The sequence below is a fragment of the Sorex araneus genome, chromosome 3, assembly GCF_027595985.1.
Source record: "Sorex araneus isolate mSorAra2 chromosome 3, mSorAra2.pri, whole genome shotgun sequence".
In the NCBI taxonomy this organism is placed as follows: domain Eukaryota; kingdom Metazoa; phylum Chordata; class Mammalia; order Eulipotyphla; family Soricidae; genus Sorex; species Sorex araneus.
Genome location: NC_073304.1, coordinates 87,672,482 through 87,693,021, shown reverse-complemented (window position 1 = coordinate 87,693,021; position 20,540 = coordinate 87,672,482). Strand labels below are relative to the sequence as shown.

The 20,540-nt window shown below is 50.4% G+C and overlaps 1 protein-coding gene across 1 annotated transcript in view; it reads right to left on the bottom strand.

Moving 5' to 3' along the window:
- The window catches only part of CAPN3 (calpain 3), a 43,794-nt gene that overhangs the window by 8,490 nt on the left and 14,764 nt on the right, over positions 1–20,540 (bottom strand). Inside the window, exons 2-14 of the mRNA XM_004609595.2 lie at positions 20,007–20,076; positions 19,436–19,554; positions 16,562–16,695; positions 16,050–16,218; positions 15,075–15,209; positions 11,818–11,901; positions 10,800–10,885; positions 7,499–7,576; positions 5,866–6,026; positions 4,289–4,458; positions 3,980–3,991; positions 3,286–3,494; positions 2,501–2,537 (exon numbers count right to left, since the gene is read on the bottom strand). Coding sequence (XP_004609652.1) covers positions 2,501–2,537; positions 3,286–3,494; positions 3,980–3,991; positions 4,289–4,458; positions 5,866–6,026; positions 7,499–7,576; positions 10,800–10,885; positions 11,818–11,901; positions 15,075–15,209; positions 16,050–16,218; positions 16,562–16,695; positions 19,436–19,554; positions 20,007–20,076 — 1,464 coding nt within the window. The remainder of the gene's footprint in view (positions 1–2,500; positions 2,538–3,285; positions 3,495–3,979; positions 3,992–4,288; positions 4,459–5,865; positions 6,027–7,498; positions 7,577–10,799; positions 10,886–11,817; positions 11,902–15,074; positions 15,210–16,049; positions 16,219–16,561; positions 16,696–19,435; positions 19,555–20,006; positions 20,077–20,540) is intronic.

Below are 20,540 nucleotides of genomic sequence, written 5' to 3'. Positions count from 1 at the left end.
CGGAGGGAGTGGGTTGAGTTTCCCTCCCCACCCTAAGCAGCTGAAGACCTCCGGAACCCAGCCACAGCTATCCTCAAGACCCCTCTCCACATGTTTGGATGAGCCTTATGCATGAAGGAACCAGCAAAGGAACCCAGGTGTGCAGGACCCGGGGCTGAGATTTCTAAGCCTGCTCAGATCGGAACTGGGCCTCTTCCACCCAGATCCCCCATTTTCCAGAAACTGCCCCTGGCGCTGTGTAATTCCATCAATGGCCAACATCTAGAGGCTATAAAAACAAGTTTCCGGAAGCGTCTTATAGCCTAGTTCTCCCTCTTGGAGAACCTGGTAAGCTACCAGTTTCCTGCCCGCATGGGAGAGCCTGGCAAGCTCCCCGTGGCATGTTCATATGCCAAAACCAGTAACAATGATAGGTCTCATTCCCCTGACCCTGAAAGAGCCTCCAATGTGGCATTGTTGGGAAGGGCGAGTAAAAAGAGGATTCTAAAATCTCAGGGCTAGTATGAATGGAGACATTACTGAGACTGCTCAAGAAAATGGATGATAGGGGCTTGAGCAATAGCACAGCAGGTAGGGCGTTTGCCTTGCATGCGGCCGACCTGGGTTTGATTCCCAGCATCCCATATGGTCCCGTGAGCACCACCAGGAGTAATTCCTGAGTGCATGAGCCAGGAGTAACCCCTGTGCATTGCCGGGTGTGACCCAAAAATTAAAAAAGAAAAAGTATGATCAACGGGATGATGATAATATAAATATATAATATATACTACATATTAAATATATGTATATGATATATGATATACATTAAACATATGTATATAATATATTATAATAATATATAATATATACTACATATTAAATATATATACTGTGTAATAAGGCATCTGAAGAACTTAACATTCCAAGTAACAATGGCTGTGGATAGCATTTATTTTTATACCGAGTCTTTAATAGACAATTGCACAATCCTATTCATGCAGTGCATTGTGGTACTTTTCCTTTTTTCTCCTTTTTCTTTTCTTTTGGTTAATTTATTTTTTAATTAAAGTATCATAAGCTACACTCCCATTAGCTTCTGAGACTGCAGCTCCTGAGAAATATTCTGCCAAGTCTTAAGTTAAGAATAGAGCTGAGTGCCCGTCATTAAGACCTGTATCAGGGGTTACTCAGGGGCACTCAGCCATCTGGCCGGGGCACAGGATCGGTGAGAGCTGTGAGTGTCATTACCCAGAAGACAGATTAAGGTAGGGGTGTCTGCCATCTCCTGGGATCCACCCGCAGAGCATGCAGGCCTTTATTAACCAGAACATTTATTAACCAAAGCAGGCACAGAGACCCCAGTACAGCTAATTCTGTGCTTCCAGCTCTGGGTCTCACATCCCTGGAGACTGCCTCTCTGGCCCTACATTTTACACAGTAGCACGGGACTGGGGAAGTGGTCAGATCTGGATGTGAATCCACCTCTGCCTTTTAACCTCATGAGGCTACCACTTGCTTACTTGAAAACCAGGGACAGTAGCTTTATTGCAGGGCTGAGGATGTGGCTGCATGGTGGAGCACTTGTACTGCATGGGTGAAGTCAAGGGTTTGATTATCTCCCCTCAAATTAAAAAAAATATATAATAGCCTTATTTGGGCTGGAGCGATAGTACAGCAGGTAAAGCATTTGCCTTACATACAACCAACTCAGGTTCATTTCTGGCATTCCATATAGTCCCCCGAGCACTGCCAGGAGTGATGCCTGAGGGCAGAGCCAGCAGTAACCCCTGAGCACTTCTGGGTGTGGCCCCAACAACCTCTCCTACAAGTCCCCCCCCAAACCTTATTGAATCTCAGATCAAGCAATAAGAGGCATGTGTGAGAGGGACCTCATAAGATGCTAAGCACGAAGAATGAGCCCCATCTGAGAGTCTGTGCTAGGCCCAAGCTTCACACACATGTGTTGAGTCAAACCTCACAAAAGCCTTGTAAGGTCTAGATAATATGTGGGGAGGGGTTTGAGCCATACCTAAGTAGTGCTTGGGGATCTCTCCCAGTGGTGATCCAGGGAACAAGCTGTGCCAGGGATCAAACTACTGCTGAATGTAAGGCAAAACCCCTACCTTCTGTATTCTCTCTGGCCCTACATTTTACACAGTAGCAAAATGAGCCCAGGGGTTATGTGACCTGTCCAGTGGCCACAGAGCTGGTCTGCTGTCTTCTCCCTATGTGAGACGGTGCTTCATGTGCCTAGATTAGAGGCTGCTCTCCCACCACTTCCATGGCCGTGGTGGGATTCTACCCATTACTGATCAAATTGCTGATTCCTTCCAGCCCTGGACCTACTTAATGGCCACAGGCCTGTGGGCCCAGTCATTACTTCCAGTCCCACCAACAAGGTGCAGTGACATGGACTCACTGCTCTCCATTCCCGTCTCCCCTCCAGCACCCCTGCTCCCTCCCTGGCTAGGGGAGGAGTGACCCTTTGGACCTTCCCCCATACAAGAGCTAAACTACTCACCACTGGCCGGTCCACGGAGATGGTGTTTTCAACATCCCTGTGAGGAACACAAAACATTGGGGTCTCAGGGTTGCCAGGAGCCAGTAGAAAGCACAGAACTTGCTCAGGTCACACGAGTCAGGTCTGACCTCAAAAGAACCCCAGGAACTGAGGTTTCCCACCCAGGGGACTATGCGAGAGCCATGAACGTAGCCACCCAAGTCATGCTGGCTCTGCCTAAAGCTCCCGAAAGGAAAGGCTTACTTTGTCCCCTGGGCCTGAGCTCCTCTTAGGATCAGAGGGCAGCATGGCAGAGCCTTGGGATTTAACTGGGGTAGCCATGAGGACCGAAAGTGCCTGGCTGGTTTGCCTAGACTCCCCATCCACAAGTTCAATCACCCCTATCACCCCTAATAGCCGCTAGCCCTCTTTCCTACTGTTTTATTCTCCTTGTGTGTGTGTGTGTGTGTGTGTGAGAGAGAGAGAGAGAGAGAGAGAGAGAGAGAGACAGAGAGAGAGAGAGAGACAGAGAGAGAGTGGGGGTGGGGGGGCTGCACAGATAAATAGGTAGACAGATCTTTTCCTATCCATGTTATCTCATGCTAGAATGTTAGGCAGTGTTTCTGCTCCATCCACTGTTCTACCCTCAGCAACTGGAGGGGTGCCTGGAGCATAGCGGATACTCAATAAGGGGGGGTAGGAGGCTTGTGGGAGAGGTGGCCATATGGCCCTGACCTCCTGTGTGGGACCCCCGGGCACCCCTCTGGGTCCTGCGGGCTCTGGGAACAAGCAGAGGCGAGACTCACTCAGAAAGGTTCCTCTTCTCCGAGAAGACCCGGAGAATGAACTCTCCCTCCTGGTGGGGCTCATAGGTGGAGGGCACGATGACGTACTCGCTGGGAGGCAGGCGGAAGCGCTCGGACACCTCCCGCATGTTGATGTAGGTTCTGCTGCGGGCCTTGGAGGCGTTGTACAGGAAGAAATCCTTCTGCAGGTGCTGCCTGTTCCCGTGCATCTGGGGGGCGAGAGGCGTGGGCCTGAGCCCTGTCTTGCCCAGCCTGAGAGCCCCCCTGCCCTGGTGCTGTCTGCCCCCTTTCCTCTTCCCCTTCTGATGGGATTCGGGTCTGTCTCTCCTCAGGGAACTTCCCACCACCGTGTCACCTCCAAATCTCCTCCGGGCCGGGCTGAGCCCCAGGGAGACAGGAGGGCCTTGCAGCTGGGAGGGTAGCTTCCCTCAGCAGTGTCCCTCTGACTGAGGACGGGACACACCATGTGGAGGGCACTGGGTGGGGGTAGGAGAGTGGGCGCCTTAAGGTATGGGGTGGGGCGTTTCACATAACTGATGAGGCCCCTCACACACTGGAGGTGGGGCCTGTGGCAAGGTCCTCTCCTCCCTGAGTCCTGCCCACAGCCCACCCCGTGCCCTACAGCTTCCCCCAGGGCAACTCAAGATCCAGAAACAATACGGCACTCTGCTGCCAGCCGTGGCCACTGCTGTACCTCTTTCGGGACCTAGAGGAGAGAAAGAAAAAGAAGACGAGGCTTTTATGGGGATCAAAGACTTGCAGGAAGGGAATGTCTGAAATTGGGGTGTGACTCCGGGAGACCTCCCCCCTCCCACCCTCCCGGTCCATGAAATAACCTCACTCCAGTCCTCCTCCCCAGGTCTTTATTCCTCATGACAGATGCCTAAGGGACGCTCATGCCAGGAGCTGGGGTGGAGGGGACCAGGGACCCTCTGAAGATCTCCCGAGAGCATCCTCCCTCAGAGTGTGTCTCGCCTACAAGGAGCAACCGGGGTGTGTGCACCTCATAGATGGCGAAGCCGATGGTGAAGAGGTTGGCCCCCAGCTTGCGGTCCTTGCGTCGGTTCTTTTGCATCAGGGCCACCAGGAAGCTGCAGATCACCTCGGAGTCCTCAGGGTCGTCGTCTTCCTCCAGCAGCTTCAGGCGGTACTGGGGGTTGGTCCAGAAAGTGTCTGTGCTTCCAAGAGAGGAAGAGGTGTGTGCAGGAAGGGGGGGAGCAGGGGCCCCTCGGCTCTTACTCTCAACACATAAGGCAGCCATGGTGCAGAAAGTCTGATTATTATGTGGTGACTCAGATGGGGCCACAGCAGGGAAGGCTTAGAGGACCTTCGCCTGCCCATGGCCCCTCCCAGCCTCCTCCTCCCTCCTCAGTCTGACCTCTTAAATGCTGCTGGTCCACTCATGGACCTAAAGTAAGATACATTTGTTTTGGTTTAACATATGTTTGTAACCTTTTGTACAAGAACTTAAATGGCTCCAGGATGAAATACAGCAATCTTCACACACTTTCCTCTTATGATGATGGAAAGGTGCACAGTAGTGTGATTGGTGGAAAAAAAAAAAACTTTTTTCTTTTTGGGTCACACCCGGCTATGCTCAGGGGTTACTCCCAGCTGTGCACTCAGGAATTACCCGTGGTGGTGCTCAGGGGACCATATGGGATGCTGGAAATTGAACCTGGGTTGGCTGTGTGCAAGGCAAAGGCCCTACCTGCTGTCATATTGTCATATAAAGTTGTGATCAACTTTATAAAAATAAAATAAAATTTAAAAAATGCTTTTGGTCTCTGGGAGTTGGTCCTGACCTCTTCTTTCACCCCCTCATTCTACCTTCACCCCAGGCTGTCTCACCCACTTCCACTTTTAATTGCTCCTCACACACTGATGACACCTCAGCCATGTGTCCCTGCCTCAGTCTCTCTTTGAATTCATTCCTTCCTTCCTTCCTTCCTTCCTTCCTTCCTTCCTTCCTTCCTTCCTTCCTTCCTTCCTTCCTTCCTTCCTTCCTTCCTTCCTTCCTTCCTTCCTTCCTTCCCCTCTCTCTTCCTTTATTCCTTCCTTTCTCCCTCCCACTCTCCCTCCCTCCCTCAAATACTATCTAGTTCAGTCGTATAACCAAGCTGTCTAATCTGTGCTTCCAACTCGTACACATCTTCCCTGGGTATTTCAAATTTCCCATGCCCTAATGTGAACTACTCTCCCTATCAACCCAGAGCCAATTCCACCAAAAACAAACACACTTGAGGTTTTCCTTTGGTGCCTTTTATTAACATTAACACCATCCTCCCAGGTCCCCAAAGTCTCCATTTTTCCTTCCCACCCTACTCACAATTCTCTCCCCCAATCTCTGCAGCTTCTGACTTGGGTGTGAAGTGCTGTAGAGCCACTCACTTGCCCTCCTGTCCCACCCTCGGAGTGGCTCTGACAGTGTCCCTGTCACAAACTGCTCAGTATGGTAGCTTCCTCCCAGAAAGGCGGGGGCCGGAGGTGGGGGCTTCACAGACACTGAGTGGATGCTGTCAGGCGATGCTGCCCAGACCTGCCCAGCTCCTGCCCTCCCCCATCAGGGGCGTCCCCTACCTGGGAAGTTGCGGCAGCCCCCAGCAGAGCAGCCCCGCACCCAGCGACCCTCGTTCACGGACACCGTCCAGGTCTGGAGGTTGTCGGACTCCAGGGCGTCGGCTGTGAGGTTGCAGATCTCCAGCTTTGTGAAATGGTAGACGAAATCGTCATAGGACATCCTGGGAGGAGGAAGGAGAGAGCCCCTCAGAACCATGGGGAAGGGCTGATCGGGCGGCCACAGAGCCTTGGCGCAGTGCTTAAGCAACATCGGCATCAGGTCCACAGAGCACCCTGCCCCTCCTGGTTAGGGTAGATACTGTCAATTCCGCCATGCGCATCTCAAACTGTCATCTCGTCCAGTCAATCAGGACTCTACTCCACACGTCTCCCTTGAGGGGAGGGTTGGACAGTGACTGCTCCTCTGAAAGGTTGCCGTGCTCCTCACCAATGGGTCCCAGGCACTGGCCCAGGGAAAAGGAGGGGGGAGTGCTGAAAGGCATCTAAGCAATGTGAAAGGTAGTTACCATTACAAACATAGTAATCCTACTTAGGAAAGTCAGGGAATCTGAAGAAAGACTCCTTTCAGCAAAGACTTGAAGGCTTAGAAATGATGTGAAAATGGTGGAGGGTGACACAGAGGAAACAGCGGCCTCAGCCAGACAGCTGCTGTGAGAAGGGGCTGGTGGCCGGAGCAAGGTGCCTCGCATGGGGAGGCAGGAACCCTGCCTGGTATCAGGTCAGTCAGCCAGCACAGCGCCCTGGAAGAATCCTCTAGAATTTCCTCCTCTCTATGTTAAACCCCATTTGGTAGAGACTGCAATAATATTGAATTGGTAAAGAAAACTTCAGTCTCATACTATAGGACCAAATGAGGGTTAAATGTTTGTCCCTGGGGCCAGAGCAGAGAGGGCATTTGTCTTGCATGTGGTTGACCTGGTTCGATCCCTGTAGAATCGCTGGGGCACTGCCGGGAGTGATTCCTAAGTGCAGAACCAGGTGCAATCCCTGAGTGCTGCCTTATGTGACCCAAAAAACCAAAAACCAAAACAACAAAAAAAGTTTGTCCCTGAGATTTACAGGCACCCATCTGTGCTCACTCTGCCTCTATGTGTTGACACGAACTCCCTGCTGGCCCCGGGACTTCACCAGAAACTAATCAGAAACCAAACTGATAAGTTCCAGGAAAGAGTATCCTGACCCTGAGCAGTGTAGAAGAAATCATTTTCTCCCTTTCGACCATATGACTGTAGCCATATCTTGTTCCCCTCACACCTCATTAGGCGCGAGGCGATGTTTTGGTTTACTCCAAACACTTGGTTTATTGCAGTTCATCTTGAATGCTTTTAATTGACACACTGGAATGTAATGTCAGGGTACAAATGTGGTTGTAATCCTTGAGTCACTGCTTGAAGGTAAGAGGCCCTGACCCACTGCATGACGTTTAGGGAGGATGCATAAAGCTTCCTGTCCATCTCTCCCATTTGGCTTCAGCGGTTCTCCCTGAGATCAGGGGAAGTTGGGTGCAACACCTGGACCTCTGGCTGGAGAAGGCAAACAGGGCCCTGCTCTCCTGAAGCTGGAAGCTGAGTGGGGGAAGCCTGGAAATTTCAACTCCCTGCCCCATGCCTGCTCCTCTGGGTTCAGGACTCACCAGAACTCGCCATCCTCAGTAACCAGGTGCTGCAAACGCTCCTTCTCTTCTTTGTCCACAAAGCTCCAGTCATTCCAACTGGAAGGAAAATACAGAAATCAGGGAAAGACAGGAAAGCCTATTTGAGGTTGGGGTCAGGAGGCAGCAGAGAAGTAGGAGATTGAAACCCTCTGAAACTTCCAGCTACAGCCAGTATTGATGTGTACCTGCCCGTGAACACCTCAGGGATCTGGGCCAGATGCATTGAGTAAGTTGACCAGGGCTGAATCTTACCCTCCTTACACTTCAGTCACTGATACCTATGTGTACCACCAGTGGCTCACACTTTGATGTGGCTTAATTAACACAAATTGCAGTGCCTGAGTCATGGTGTTAAAGAATAATTGTTGAGCTCTGGGAATAAGCTGCGATCCAATTTAAGAATGCCAGTCTTAGCGCTGTAGCCTTGGGAAAGTCACTTAACCTCTCCCAGTTTCTGTTTTCTCAGCTGCACAGGAGGAGTGATTATACCACATACTCACTGGGCCTTGGGCTGCAGGGAGCAGTAAAGGAAGCATCATGCGTGCAAAACCAGGACCAATGCCTGATAAAAACTTACAACTTTACTTACGTAAAATTTATTTAATTTCCCCCCTCCATATTTTGATAGCACAGCAGGTAGGGCATTTGCCTTTCACGTGGCCGACCTGGGTTCGACTCCTCCGTCCCTCTCGGAGAAACCAGCAAGCTACCAAGAGCATCTCGCCTGTATGTATGGCAGAGCCTGGCAAGCTTCCCATGGGCGTATTCGATATGCCAAAAACAGTAACAAGTCTCACAGTGGAGATGTTACTGGTGCCTGTTCGAGCAAATCGATGAACAACGAGATGACATACAGTGCAGTGCATATTTTGTAACCCCAGCGATGCTCAGGGGTTGTTCCTGGCTCTTCACTCAAGATTTTCTCCTGGTGGTGCCCAGGGGACTATATGGGATGCCGGAGATTGAACCTGAGTGCTAGTCAAGCATTCTACCTACTGTATATTGCTTAGGCCCCAATCTTTTAAAAATACCAAGTATGTTGACATCTCCTTTCTTTTTGCCATCCCAGGAAATAACCTTTACATTTCTAAAGACTGGGTAATTTTGTGCTCTTCATTAAGAGGGAATAAATGGAGATGGTTAGTTTCAAGTTGCAGGGGAGAGGAGAGGAACTGAGAAAGGACTGGAGTCAAGGCTGGAGGAGACAGAAGATTCTGAGAGCAGAGTGAGGCGGGTGGGGGAGGAGTGTTTTTGAGAGATCAAGGGCTGGTCCACCCCTTCTTAGCAGTCCCTGCAAGGAAGACTTTGGCAAGAAATGAGTCAAGGCTGGACACCAAGTTGTGAGCCTGGAGAGCACGGGTCCTACCCAGCGGCATGCAGAAGCCCAGGGCCCCAGTGGGGTAGGCCAGAGCCCAGAACAGTGCCATGTTCTCCAGGCAAACTTTTCTTTTTTGGGGTCACACCCGGCGATGCACAGGGTTTATTCCTGGCTCTTCACTCAGGAATTACTCCTGGAGGTGCTCAGGGGACCATAGGGGATGCTGGGATTCGAACCCGGGTCGGCTGCGTGCAAGGCAAACGCCCTACTCACTGTGCTATCACTCCAGCCCTTCCAGGCAAACTTTTCTTCATGTCAGGTTCAAACTAGGAATGTATGTAGAGATCCCCTACACACTCCCCCCGCCCCCCCTCCTTTCTCTTACTTGTTTTAGAGTTTGCTTGTCTGTTATTCCCACTGGATCTACAGACAAGCAGGGTCTGTGCCTCTGTGTTCACGTCTAAGTGTCCAGGCCAAGCCTGTCTTTGGCCCCAAGGAATAAGGGATTTATCACAGCAGAGAGAAGGCAGCCAGGTAAGTGTCTGCTGGAGGCAGCAGAAGACAGATGTCAGCACCACCGCCCAGACATGAACCTACTGCTCATACCTGCTCAAAATATGTTCAGGGCTGTCAGACACACACAGTCTGGGTACAGCCCTTTCTGAGCCCTGGGAAGGAAAGGAAAGCTCCAGGGCTTCCTTCCTTCCTTCCTTCCTTCCTTCCTTCCTTCCTTCCTTCCTTCCTTCCTTCCTTCCTTCCTTCCTTCCTTCCTTCCTTCCTTCCTTCCTTCCTTCCTTCCTTCCTTCCTTCCTTCCTCCCTTCCCTCTCTCCCTCCCTCCCTCCTTCCCTCCCTCCCTTCCTCCCTTCCTTCCTTCCTTCCTTCCTTCCTTCCTTCCTTCCTTCCTTCCTTCCTTCCTTCCTTCCTTCCTTCCTTCCTTCCTTCCTTCCTTCCTTCCTCCCTCCCTCCCTTCCTTCCCTCCCTCCCTCCCTCCCTCCCTTCCTTCCTTCCATCATTCCTTCCTTCCTTCCTTCCTTCCTTCCTTCCTTCCTTCCTTCCTTCCTTCCTTCCTCCCTCCCTCCCTTACTTCCCTCCCTCCCTCCCTCCCTCCCTCCCTCCCTCCCTCCCTCCCTTCCTTCCTTCCTTCCATCATTCCTTCCTTCCTTTCTTCCTTCCTTCCTTCCTTCCTTCCTTCCTTCCTTCCTTTCTTTCTTCCTTCCTCCCTTCCTTCCCTCTCTCCCTCCCTCCCTCCCTTCCATCATTCCTTCCTTCCTCCCTTCCTCCCTCCCTCCCTCCCTCCCTTCCTCCTTTCCTCCTCCCTCCCTCCCTCCCTCCCTCCCTCCCTCCCTCCCTCCCTCCCTTCCTTCCTTCCTTCCTTCCTTCCTTCCTTCCTTCCTTCCTTCCTTCCTTCCTTCCTTCCTTCCTTCCTTCCTTCCTTCCCTCTATGCTCAAGGCTTACTCCTAGCAGGGCTCAGGGGACCATATGAGGTGCTCAGGGACAGAACCAGGGTCAGCCACATAGAAGGCAACTGGCCTACCCACTGTGTGGGTCCCTTCATGTATTTTATTTCCGTGGTCCTGAATCTTGCACTCTTGATGATAAAGCTGTAAAATGCTCTTCATGGTCCCCTGTATGCCTTTTTATGGGGCCAGCAAGAAAGAGGACATTTTAGCACTAGCTAAGTATGCCACAGATGTGCCCGGAGCCCACGCCTTTGCCCTCCTCAGCTCTGCAGGTGATTGATTTTGGGGCGATTCTGTTTTGCTGTATCTCCCCTTCCCTTTTGCAGTGGCTGTTGTTGTGACAGCTGAGGTTTGCACCTCACAGCCTCCTGTAAGGATGATGAGCACGCTGCCCCTGAGCCCCTTTCTCAGTCCCTCGAGGCGCATCTGAGATCAGGGTCTTGTAATAGTCCTGTGTGCCCAGGCCCTGTTGTCCCCACTCACAGAGTCCCCTCACCTACCCATCACTCCAGGCACCATTCCACTCCACCTGGCCCCAGGGGTTCCGCAGCCGCACCAGTTTCACCTTCTCATCCTTGAACAGAGTCTGCGGGTGGAAGGGAAACAGGGTCTTGGGGTTCACTTTTCCGGAAAAGGTATCTTCTCTGTGGCTCCCCCAGGGCAGGGACAGAGGGACTTGGGGACAGAGGGACAGAGGGTCACAGACCCCAGTGGAAAGCTCCCGGTGGGGGGCAGAGTGAGGAGTCTGACCTCAGGACTGACTTGGCTCTTGCCAGTTCCTTCAAAGTGCTTTTCCCCAGGGAGTCGTGGTGAATTTTGGGAGACTGTGGACATGTGATAAGCAGTGAGGACAGACTCTCCCCAGGCCACTCAGAGGGTGACTGCTCTGGGCCCATCCTGCCATCTCCACCCATCCTAGAATAATAGGCCTGTTGAGCTTCCTGTCTCCTTGTGACCAGATGTCCTGGCAGGGACACGGCACTATGGCTATGGGACCAGGGCAGGATGAGAATAAGAGCCTCTGAAATTAACTCTCTAAAACACGACCAATTTCTACCTGCCCCGTGGCAACGGTAGGGCAACTGCCATCTGTTTCACAAAACTGAAAAGACAATTGAGCCTCATCTTAAACCAAATCCTTCCCTTCCTGTGTCAGTGGTCCCCATCCTGTCCTAGTGGTTCCCTTCAGCCCCTGGCACCTGGCCTTGAATGCATCCCCTGGTCAGAGGTATACAAGAGGGCATAAAAAGAAAAGTCCTGGGGTTAGCTAGAGAGATAGTACAATGGGTGGGGTGCTTTCTTTGCACTTGGCCAACTTAGGTTCAATCCCCAGCATCCCATATGGTCCCCTGAGCACCACCAGGAATGATTCCTGAGTGCAGAGCCAGGAGTAAGTCCTGAGCATTGCTGCGTGTTGTCCTCCACCCGCCCACCCCTGCCCCTCACAAAAATGCAAAGTCCTGATTTCAGGGGGCCCTCCCTAGCAGCTCCCCAAGCCGCTCACCCTCCCAGGCTCACCTCATCCAGCCCAGTCACCGAGTATGCATGACCTTTGACGAGGCCGGAAGCCATTCTTGTCTCATACTGAACCGGAACAATTGTCTGTGGAGCAAACATCAACAGCTTGTCAGGGGCTACGAAGCGGCAGTCTTGCTGCCCGGGACCAAGTTCACAGGATTTCATTTTCTGGGGGACTTGATCCTACCATCAGGAGACCCTCCCTGGTAGCCTAAGAAAGTCAAGGCACAGCCTGTCCTTGTGGTTTCTCTGAAGCCAGCCACCTTGCAGGGGCCTGTCTAACCATCAGAGGAACACACGGAGTCTGAATTCAGATGCATCCGTGTACCTCCTTTGAGAGAAAGGAAGCAGGTGGAGGCTGAAAGGGACTGGTAAATAAAGGAGATATGAAACATAGAGTGTAATTTTTTTTTTTTGCTTTTTGAGTCACACCCAGCGATGCACAGGGGTTACTCTTGGCTCATGCACTCAGGAATTACTCCTGGCGGTGCTCACGGGACCATATGGGATGCTGAGAATTGAACCCGGGTCGGCCGTGTGTAAGGCAAATGTCCTACTTGCTGTACTATCACTCCAGTCCCAAGTTTAATCTTTTTTAAAAAATGTTTTTATTTTGGGGCCACACCTAGAAAAGCGCAGAGCTTACTCCTGGTTCTGTGTTCAGGGATCACTTCTGCTGGTTCTCAGGAAATTACATATAATGCCAGGGATCAAACCAGGTCCCCATGCAAAGAAAGCACCCTACAAGCTGCCCTATATATCTGGCCCTCAGGCATTTTTTTTTTTTTTACATCCCTTCTCCACCTCCATAGCAACTCAGAACAAGTCGGTTGAGAAAGCAAGAGTGATGATGGGGCCTGGGAGATTCTGAGGAGGCGGGGACAGGAGTCCTGTTGAGACAAGACTGTGTGAGCAGCGTGGCTGGGCTGGCCCTTCCACTGGCAGAGGTCCCCAAGTTGCAGTCACAGGACCTCCCTGGAAGAGGACCCCCAAATCTCTAGGATCTCCAGCATTCTATTTTGTTAATAGCTGCAGGAGGAGCTTCCTGGAATCACATGGGGCTGTGGAGTCCCTGAAGCCTCTTTAGGCTGAGGGTTATGGGTGGGGCCTTTTGCAGGTCTCAGTCTTGCAGGAATCAGGCCCTGCAGCTGGAAAGGGTGAACTGGTGGGGCAGGAGGTTACTGCATGCTTGGAACTGGACCTGGGAGACTGAGGTCCAGTGACTCTCTGAGCACGGCTCCAGCAAGCCCCACAATGCCAGGGCTGGCTCTCTGTTCTAAGGAAATCATCCTGGCAGGAACAGAGATGTCTCTAATCGGATGTTTGTTAAAGCATCAAAAAACAATAGCAAAAACGAAAGGGATGGCACAATTTTCTAATGTAAGGATCATGGATACATAAATGATAACATGTGGAGCTACAAAAAATAATGTTAGTGGGACATATTAGGAATAAGATTCTTGGGGCTGGAGCAATAGCACAGTGGGTAGGGTGTTTGCCTTGCACGCGGTGGACCCGGGTTCGATTCCTAGCATCCCATATGGTCCCCTGAGCACCGCCAGGGGTAACTCCTGAGTGCAGAGCCAGGAGCGATCCCTGTGCATCACCAGGTGTGACCCCCCCCCCAAAAAAAGAACAAGATTCTTACTGGCATATTAAGAATAAATGATAAGCATTATATATTCTTTTTTTTTTTTTTTTTTTGCTTTTTGGGTCACACCTGGCGATGCACAGGGGTCACTCCTGGCTCATGCACTCAGGAATCACCCCTGGCGGTGCTCAGGGGACCATATGGGATGCTGGGATTCGAACCCGGGTCGGCCGCGTGCAAGGCAAACGCCCTACCCGCTGTGCTATCGCTCCAGCCCCAAGCATTATATATTCTTAACATGATGGTATGTTACATGCTGGAAAGAGCTCAAAAGGATGGAGCATACATGAAGGAGGCCCCAGGTTCGATCCCTGGCACCACATGACTCCTGAATACTGCCAGGTATGGGTCTCATGGCCCCAAGTGCTGCTAAGTTTGGATCAGTACCACATGGCTGGGCCTGAGCACTGAATCCTCTGGCCTCTCAACCCCCTGAATATTGCTAGGGAAGCCCCACCTCCAACACCACAAAAAGGTATAAAGCTTGCTGACTGAAGCATCCTGCAAAGAGGTGCACATAGAACAACAGCAAGATTATTAACATTTTAGATTAAGGGTCATCACTGTCACTGTCATCCCGTTGCTCATCGATTTGTTAGAGCGGGCACCAGTAATGTCTCTCATTGAGAGACTTATTGTTACTGTTTTTGGCATATCCAATATTCATGGCTCTGCCGTGTGGGCTCCATACTCTCGGTAGCTTGCCGGGCTCTCCGAGAGGGGCAGAGGAATCGAACACAGGTCGGCCTCATGAAAGGCGAACGCCCAACTGCTGTGCTATCACTTCAGCCCAGATTAAGGGTATGCATAGAAAAATCCTAGCAGGACAAATTCCAAATGCTAAGACTCACTATTTTTTCAGATAGCGAAAATATCAGTTTCTTTTTCCCTCTGCTTTTCTACATGGTTCAGCATTGCTCAGTAAACGTGAACATTTGAAAGTGTAGGATATGAGAGAAAGGCCCTTCTCTTGTTTACTAAAGTTGTATTCAAAGGGGTGAACATTTTCTTTGATGCTAGAAAAGACTTAGCACCTAGTAGGGACTCCATAAATAAATATGTGTTGAGTGAATAGATAGGTTAGCACTATAGCACTGTAGCATTGTCCCGCTGTTCATCAATTTGCTCAAGCGGGCATCAGTAACCTCTCCATTGTGAGACTTGTTACTGTTTTTGGCATATCAAATATGCCATGGTTAGTTTGCCAGGCTCTGCTGTGTGGGCAGGATACTCTCAGTAGCTTGCCGGGCTCTTCGAGAGGGACGGAGGAATCGAACCTGGGTCGGCCTTGTGCAAGGCAAACGCCCTACCACTGTGCTATCGCTCCAGTCCAGATAAGTTAGAAGAGGAAAAAATAGTGAAACCTTTATTTCTGCCTGTTAATTTATTGCAGACTCCCTGAACTCCAGAATTTGAAAGATCTCTCACTCACAGAGCTCCTTCCAAACCCTGCCTCGCTGCCTCCTCAGGAGTCTGGAATCAGGTGGTAGGTCTGGGTGTGTGTCGGGCAGGGGTGCCATCTGGAGGGGAGTCTGACACCACACAGACAAGATGGGCCCCAGGCTGCAGAGACAGTTGAGTTTTGACACCTGGGGGGCATACACACCCGGGTAGCTCTGTCATCTGGAAGGAGGTCTGAGTCCCCGAGTTGTGAATTATCCATATTCCTCACCATCCGTGCAATCAACTCCCCCATTCTCAGCCCAGAGGGAGAAGTTCCATAGGTCATGTTGGTGCCGTCCTGAGGCCCGGGCAGTGGTGAGCAGGGAGAGAGCAAACCAGGAGGGTGAAGAACGGGAAGACAACAGGGAGCGAGAAAAAGAGAAGGAAATAAAGGATGAATGGAGAACAGTAGGGTAGAAAGGTTCACCTTTCTTTTCTTTCTTTCTTTCTTCCTTCCCCACCTCCCCACCTGTGCTTGCTGGTTTTCCCAAGCTTCTGTGTCTGTTGGGATATTGGAAAGGAAGGAGAGATTTCAGCTGGGATCCTGGGCTCTCCTTTCCTCCCAATAGGAAAGCCAAATGGGTTATCCACCTTGGACAGTCATTTAGAGTTGCCCCAGGCAGCTGTAAGTCAGCACCTCACAATCCCACACCCCCACCCCATCCCCATCAGCCCTCTCCAACACTTGCTTCTGGTCTCAGTTCTCCCCACTTTGCTACATCAAGAAGGAAGTCGTAAACTGAATGCCTCCCAGATTACAACTCAACTCCATGGCCCCTAGTGAAACATATGGCTAGGATGCTTTCTTAGGGAGTTGAGGAGATTCAGGTCCAAAACCAAGAACATAGCCAGTCTCCTGGGGTCTCACTGGGACTGACCAGCCCCAGCCAGTGGGCCTCTATGCTCCCACTCCCACCTAACTTTCAGGGCTTGGACTGTTCTGACCCTAATCTCTAAATTGAAAATTCCTGGGATGTCTCTGAGAAATTCCTGATTTTCAAAGCTGAGGGCCAGTCCCTGCTTCCCCCAAACAAAGCATGCACCTTGTCCTGGCAGGAAATCCCCCAAGAGGTAATACGTGGGGTACTTCCCAATAGTTGACTGATTCCCTGCCCCGCATCTCATACCCCAAACTCACATCAATGGAGCAGCCCATGAGGGAACCTCTCTCGATGGCTTTCCTCATGATCTTGTACATGTCTCTGGGGGCATCCTTGATCTCAAAAAACTCCGTCACTCCTCCTGTAAAGTCCTCCATGGCCTCGGTGGTGTTCCCACCTTTTAGAGCTTCGTAGGAACCATGGAGCCTTGAAGGAAGAATGAAGACCAGTGTCACAGCGTTCCCCCAAACATGCCCCCATGCACTTCTGCCACTAGATTTTTACTTTGGGTCCAATGAGATTTTCTCATAAAATTCTTCACCACCGTGTGAACTAATCGGATAGGCACCATGATCCCCTGATGGCCTTATTCTGCAGTGGGGAAACGAGCTCCAGACTTGGGTCACAGTTCTACACAACACACACACACACACACACACACACACACACACTTACACATGCACACACACTCTTTTTGAGATCTCATCTGGATTTTGCAACCCACCTGCTTACCTCCAGCCCTGCCTCACAGTCTAAAATGCTGCCTTACTTTGCATAAGCTTTCTCCAGGAGAGCACTCCAGAACTCATTGCGGTGGTTGGATTTGGTGAAGACCAGCTGATTGTTGTAAGTTGGCAGACAGTCATCGATAACCACGTCCACCCAGTATCCATAGCGCCAGAACTGCACGAAAGTGTCAAGCATAGAGTTATATTCACTGGGAAGTGAGGCCCTGTTCCACATCCTGTTGAGGTCTCTCTGTTTCCCACATACTGTCATTCCCCTCACTTTGCTCAGAGGTTGCTTGCTCAGACTATTTTGGGCTTAGGGGTATGTAAACCTTTCTCCAAGTGGACCATGAGTTCTTACTTTGTCTCTTGCACAGAGCACAGCTCAGTTCTAGGGAAGGTAGGTGCTCCGTGAAGCAGTGAAGACTTAAAGGGTTCATTCACTTGCTCAGAATTCTGGGCTGGGGTCTAGGCACTGGTACTTTCAGGCATCTCAGCTGACTCTAATGTGTAGCCAGGGTTAAGAACTACTGTTCTAGGCAAAGGTGATGCATTGATTTACGTGTCTTTGGATGACAGACAAGATAGCAGTTGCTGCTGAAAAAGGAAGAACATGAGAGAAAAGTAACCCAGAATATATTCTGCCTGTAGCTGGAATATTGCCCAATAATTTGGGGTGGCTCTTTCTGTCTTTTTTCTTGGGGGGCCACAAATGATAGTGGTTGGGGCTATTTCCAGTTCAGTATCAAGGGACTGTGTGGTGGTGAGGATCAAACCCAGGGCCCCACCGTACAGTGTGTGCATGCCATGGAATTTGTTGAGAAAAAATAAGTTTTGTTTTGTTTTTTTTTTTTTGCTTTTTGGGTGACACTCAGCGATGCACAGGGGTTACTCCTTGTTCATGCACTCAGGAATTACTCCTGGTGGTGCTCGGGGAACCATACAGGATGCTGGGAATGGAACCTGGGTCAGCCGCATGCAAGGCAAATGCCCTACTCAATGTGCTATCACTCCAGCCCCAGAGCAAAAATAGTTTTGTTGTTGTTGTTGTTTTGCTTTTTGGGTTACATCTGTCGATGCACAGGGGTTACTCCTGGCTCTGCACTCAGGAACCACTCCTGGTGGTGCTCAGGGGACCATGTGGGATGCTAGGAATCAAACCTGGGTCAGTTGCGTTGCAAGGCAAACGCCCTACTCACTGTGCTATCACTCCAGCCCCAGCAAAAATAGTTTTAACTGAAGGTGAAAGATACTTCCAATAACATTTTCTCCTAAACTGAAAAGGGGGCAAAAATCCAGTCTGGTCTTTGTATTTATGGCCCTTAGGTATGGGGCCATAAATATGAGAGGAAAATCAACAGCTTGAAGGCACAGGAAAGAAATGAAATTCAGATCCTGGTTGTTTAGCAGATGCTGACTCTGAGCAGAAGAGAAGACCTTGCATGAGGCCTCCCACCTACAGGCACCTCCGGAGACAAAGAAGCCTGGAACTGATGATCTGGGTCAGTCCCAGAAAATTGGGAGCCTCTGGGGTCAGAGACAGACTAAGTTTTTAGAACCCTTGAAAAGTAGCTGCGCTTCTCACCTGGAAGGGAGCATAACATGACACATGCCATAACCATGCTGCTGGACCCGTGCCAGGCTGTTTCATTTGATTACATGAATCAAATCATGTCACCTGTCCCAGAAGGGGGCGGGTGACACCACTCTCCACCCCAAGGGACCCAGCCCTGGCAGCTGAGAGCCTCCAGAACTCAACTGCTGCATGCTCACAGCTGCTTTCCACATGCTCTGGCTGGGCCTCACTATTCCTGGACCGTGAGGACGTGAATGCACACCCATACTCCAAGAGTACTGTGGTACATTTGATGGGGTTTAAAGTAGGAGGCAACCAATCTTAGAGGGAAATATTTTTATATATATATGCACATATATGCACATATATGTATATATAAAAGCACACAAGGCTCAACTTTTAACAACATGGTAGTGATGTCTTATAGAAGGGCTTAATGGCCCCTGGGTGAAATACAACAATCTTTACACTCTTTCCTCTAAGGAAAGTTTTTTTGTAGCATTTTCAGTGGTTTTTCATAACAAACAATACAAAATAAATTACTTCAGTTCTGCCTGGGGCGGGGTTTAGGGTTTGGGATGGAAACATTAGAAATATGATGGTGGGAATGGTGGTGGAATTGGTGTTCGAATATTAAATGTAATCAAATATTGTGAGTTACTTTATACAATTTTTTTAAATGACCACAAAATTTAAAAAGAAAAATAGCTGCTGGGCTGCTTCGTGGAGCATGTGAGGGTCATTTCCGTTCTGGGCCACCACGGGGATTTGGCTCTACGCCAGAGCCCTTCAGATGGGGAAAATGTTCAGTGACTGAATTGATTTTGGGGCCAGAATCTCACTTCTGAGCCCAACTAGATTAACCAGATTGTTCTTCCAAGGTCAGAAGGGATGTGAGAGACTTGGCACAGACCTGCCTTTGTAGAAGGAAACGGGCTAAGTATCCATGGGGGCTTCCTTGTTGGACTAAAGGACCCTGTGAATTCCCAGAGCTAGAACATTTGAACATTCGAGACCTGCTTGGGATGTGCTGTGGGCCACCACCCTGTGGCCAGGCAGCTGCTGAGGCAAAAAATAGATCCACATACTCATCAACAGGATGTTTTTCAGTCTTTCTGGGGAACAGCTAAAGGGTTGTTAGTTGGGGGATGGGGGTGATGAGAGACAGACACAAACAACTGTTTCCTCATAGACCTGAAGTTTCAAGGGGGTCCCTGTCTACAGCCAAGGCTGGCAGGGTGGGAGGAACCTTTTCCTGAGCTGTGGGGAAGCAAATGCCAGGAGGTCTTCAGTGGGTGGGTACCAATTAGTCCTCTTATCTGTTGACTCTTAACCTCACCTGGAAGTGGAAGATGCCTGCATAGTTCTCAGTGAAACTCTGGTCATGGGGTATGACGCGGAAAAGCAGGTGCTCATTCAGGGTCAGGCAGGCGATGGCTGCGAGGAACCAGCAGTCCCCTGCAGGTGAAAGCAGGTACAGCTCTCAGGAGGGAAACCTCCAACCCCGCCGCTCTACATAGTGGGGGTCACCTGAAGCTCTGTCCTGCTTCCAGATCTGCCCCTAATGGGGTGTTACCTCAGGGAAGGAGTTTGACAGAGGTTCCCTGATATGCCACTGGGTGACCTACTCCCATAGGACTGATTTCCCAGGAGGTGGCAGGTAATTCCTCCATCAGGGATACAATCTCTTGCTCACGATCTTCATGGGATATCTCCGTGGGGTGAGGGTGTTGGGCCACACCTGGAGGTGCTCAGGATTTACTCCTGACTCTGTGCTCAGGATCTATACGCTTGAGATTGGATGGAAGGCTCAGTTGGACAAGGCGTCCCACTATCTACTGATCCCAAGAACCTTACCTTTTAGTATCCCCTTGATTATTTGGCTGGTCATAACCCAAATACTTTCCTACCTAGTTCTCCTTGGCAGATGTCAGTTCTGTTGGCTCCATCAATAATAAACCGGGGATTCTCACAAATCTCCTGTAAAACAGAAAAGAAATCTCAGTAGGGGTACAAACTATTATGTATTGTGGTCTATTCCATAGTGCAGGTTCTATGTATCAGAGTTTCACATACTTATTTCAGCTTCCAAAACAGCCCTGTTAATTGAATACCATGATTTCTGGTTTTCAGGTAAGAAAACTGAGACTCAGTGAGCTTAAGAGACTTTCCCCAAAACACCCAGCTAGAGAGGCAGACAGCAGCAGCATGCCTGCCTTTCCTCTGGCACCACCTGTGTCCCCCGCCCTGTTCCACCTCTGAAGGATGCATCTGGACAGCCAGGGCAGTGTTGTGACAGAGGAAGTGGGGCAGAGTGAAAGTAGAAAATGAAATGATTGGGGGCAAGAAATACTAAGAAGTAAAAGGAAGCCCTTGGCCAGGTAACTTCCTCTTTAGCCCCTTCTGCACAGATGGCAGGAAGTAGGTAGTTCTTATCCACGCAA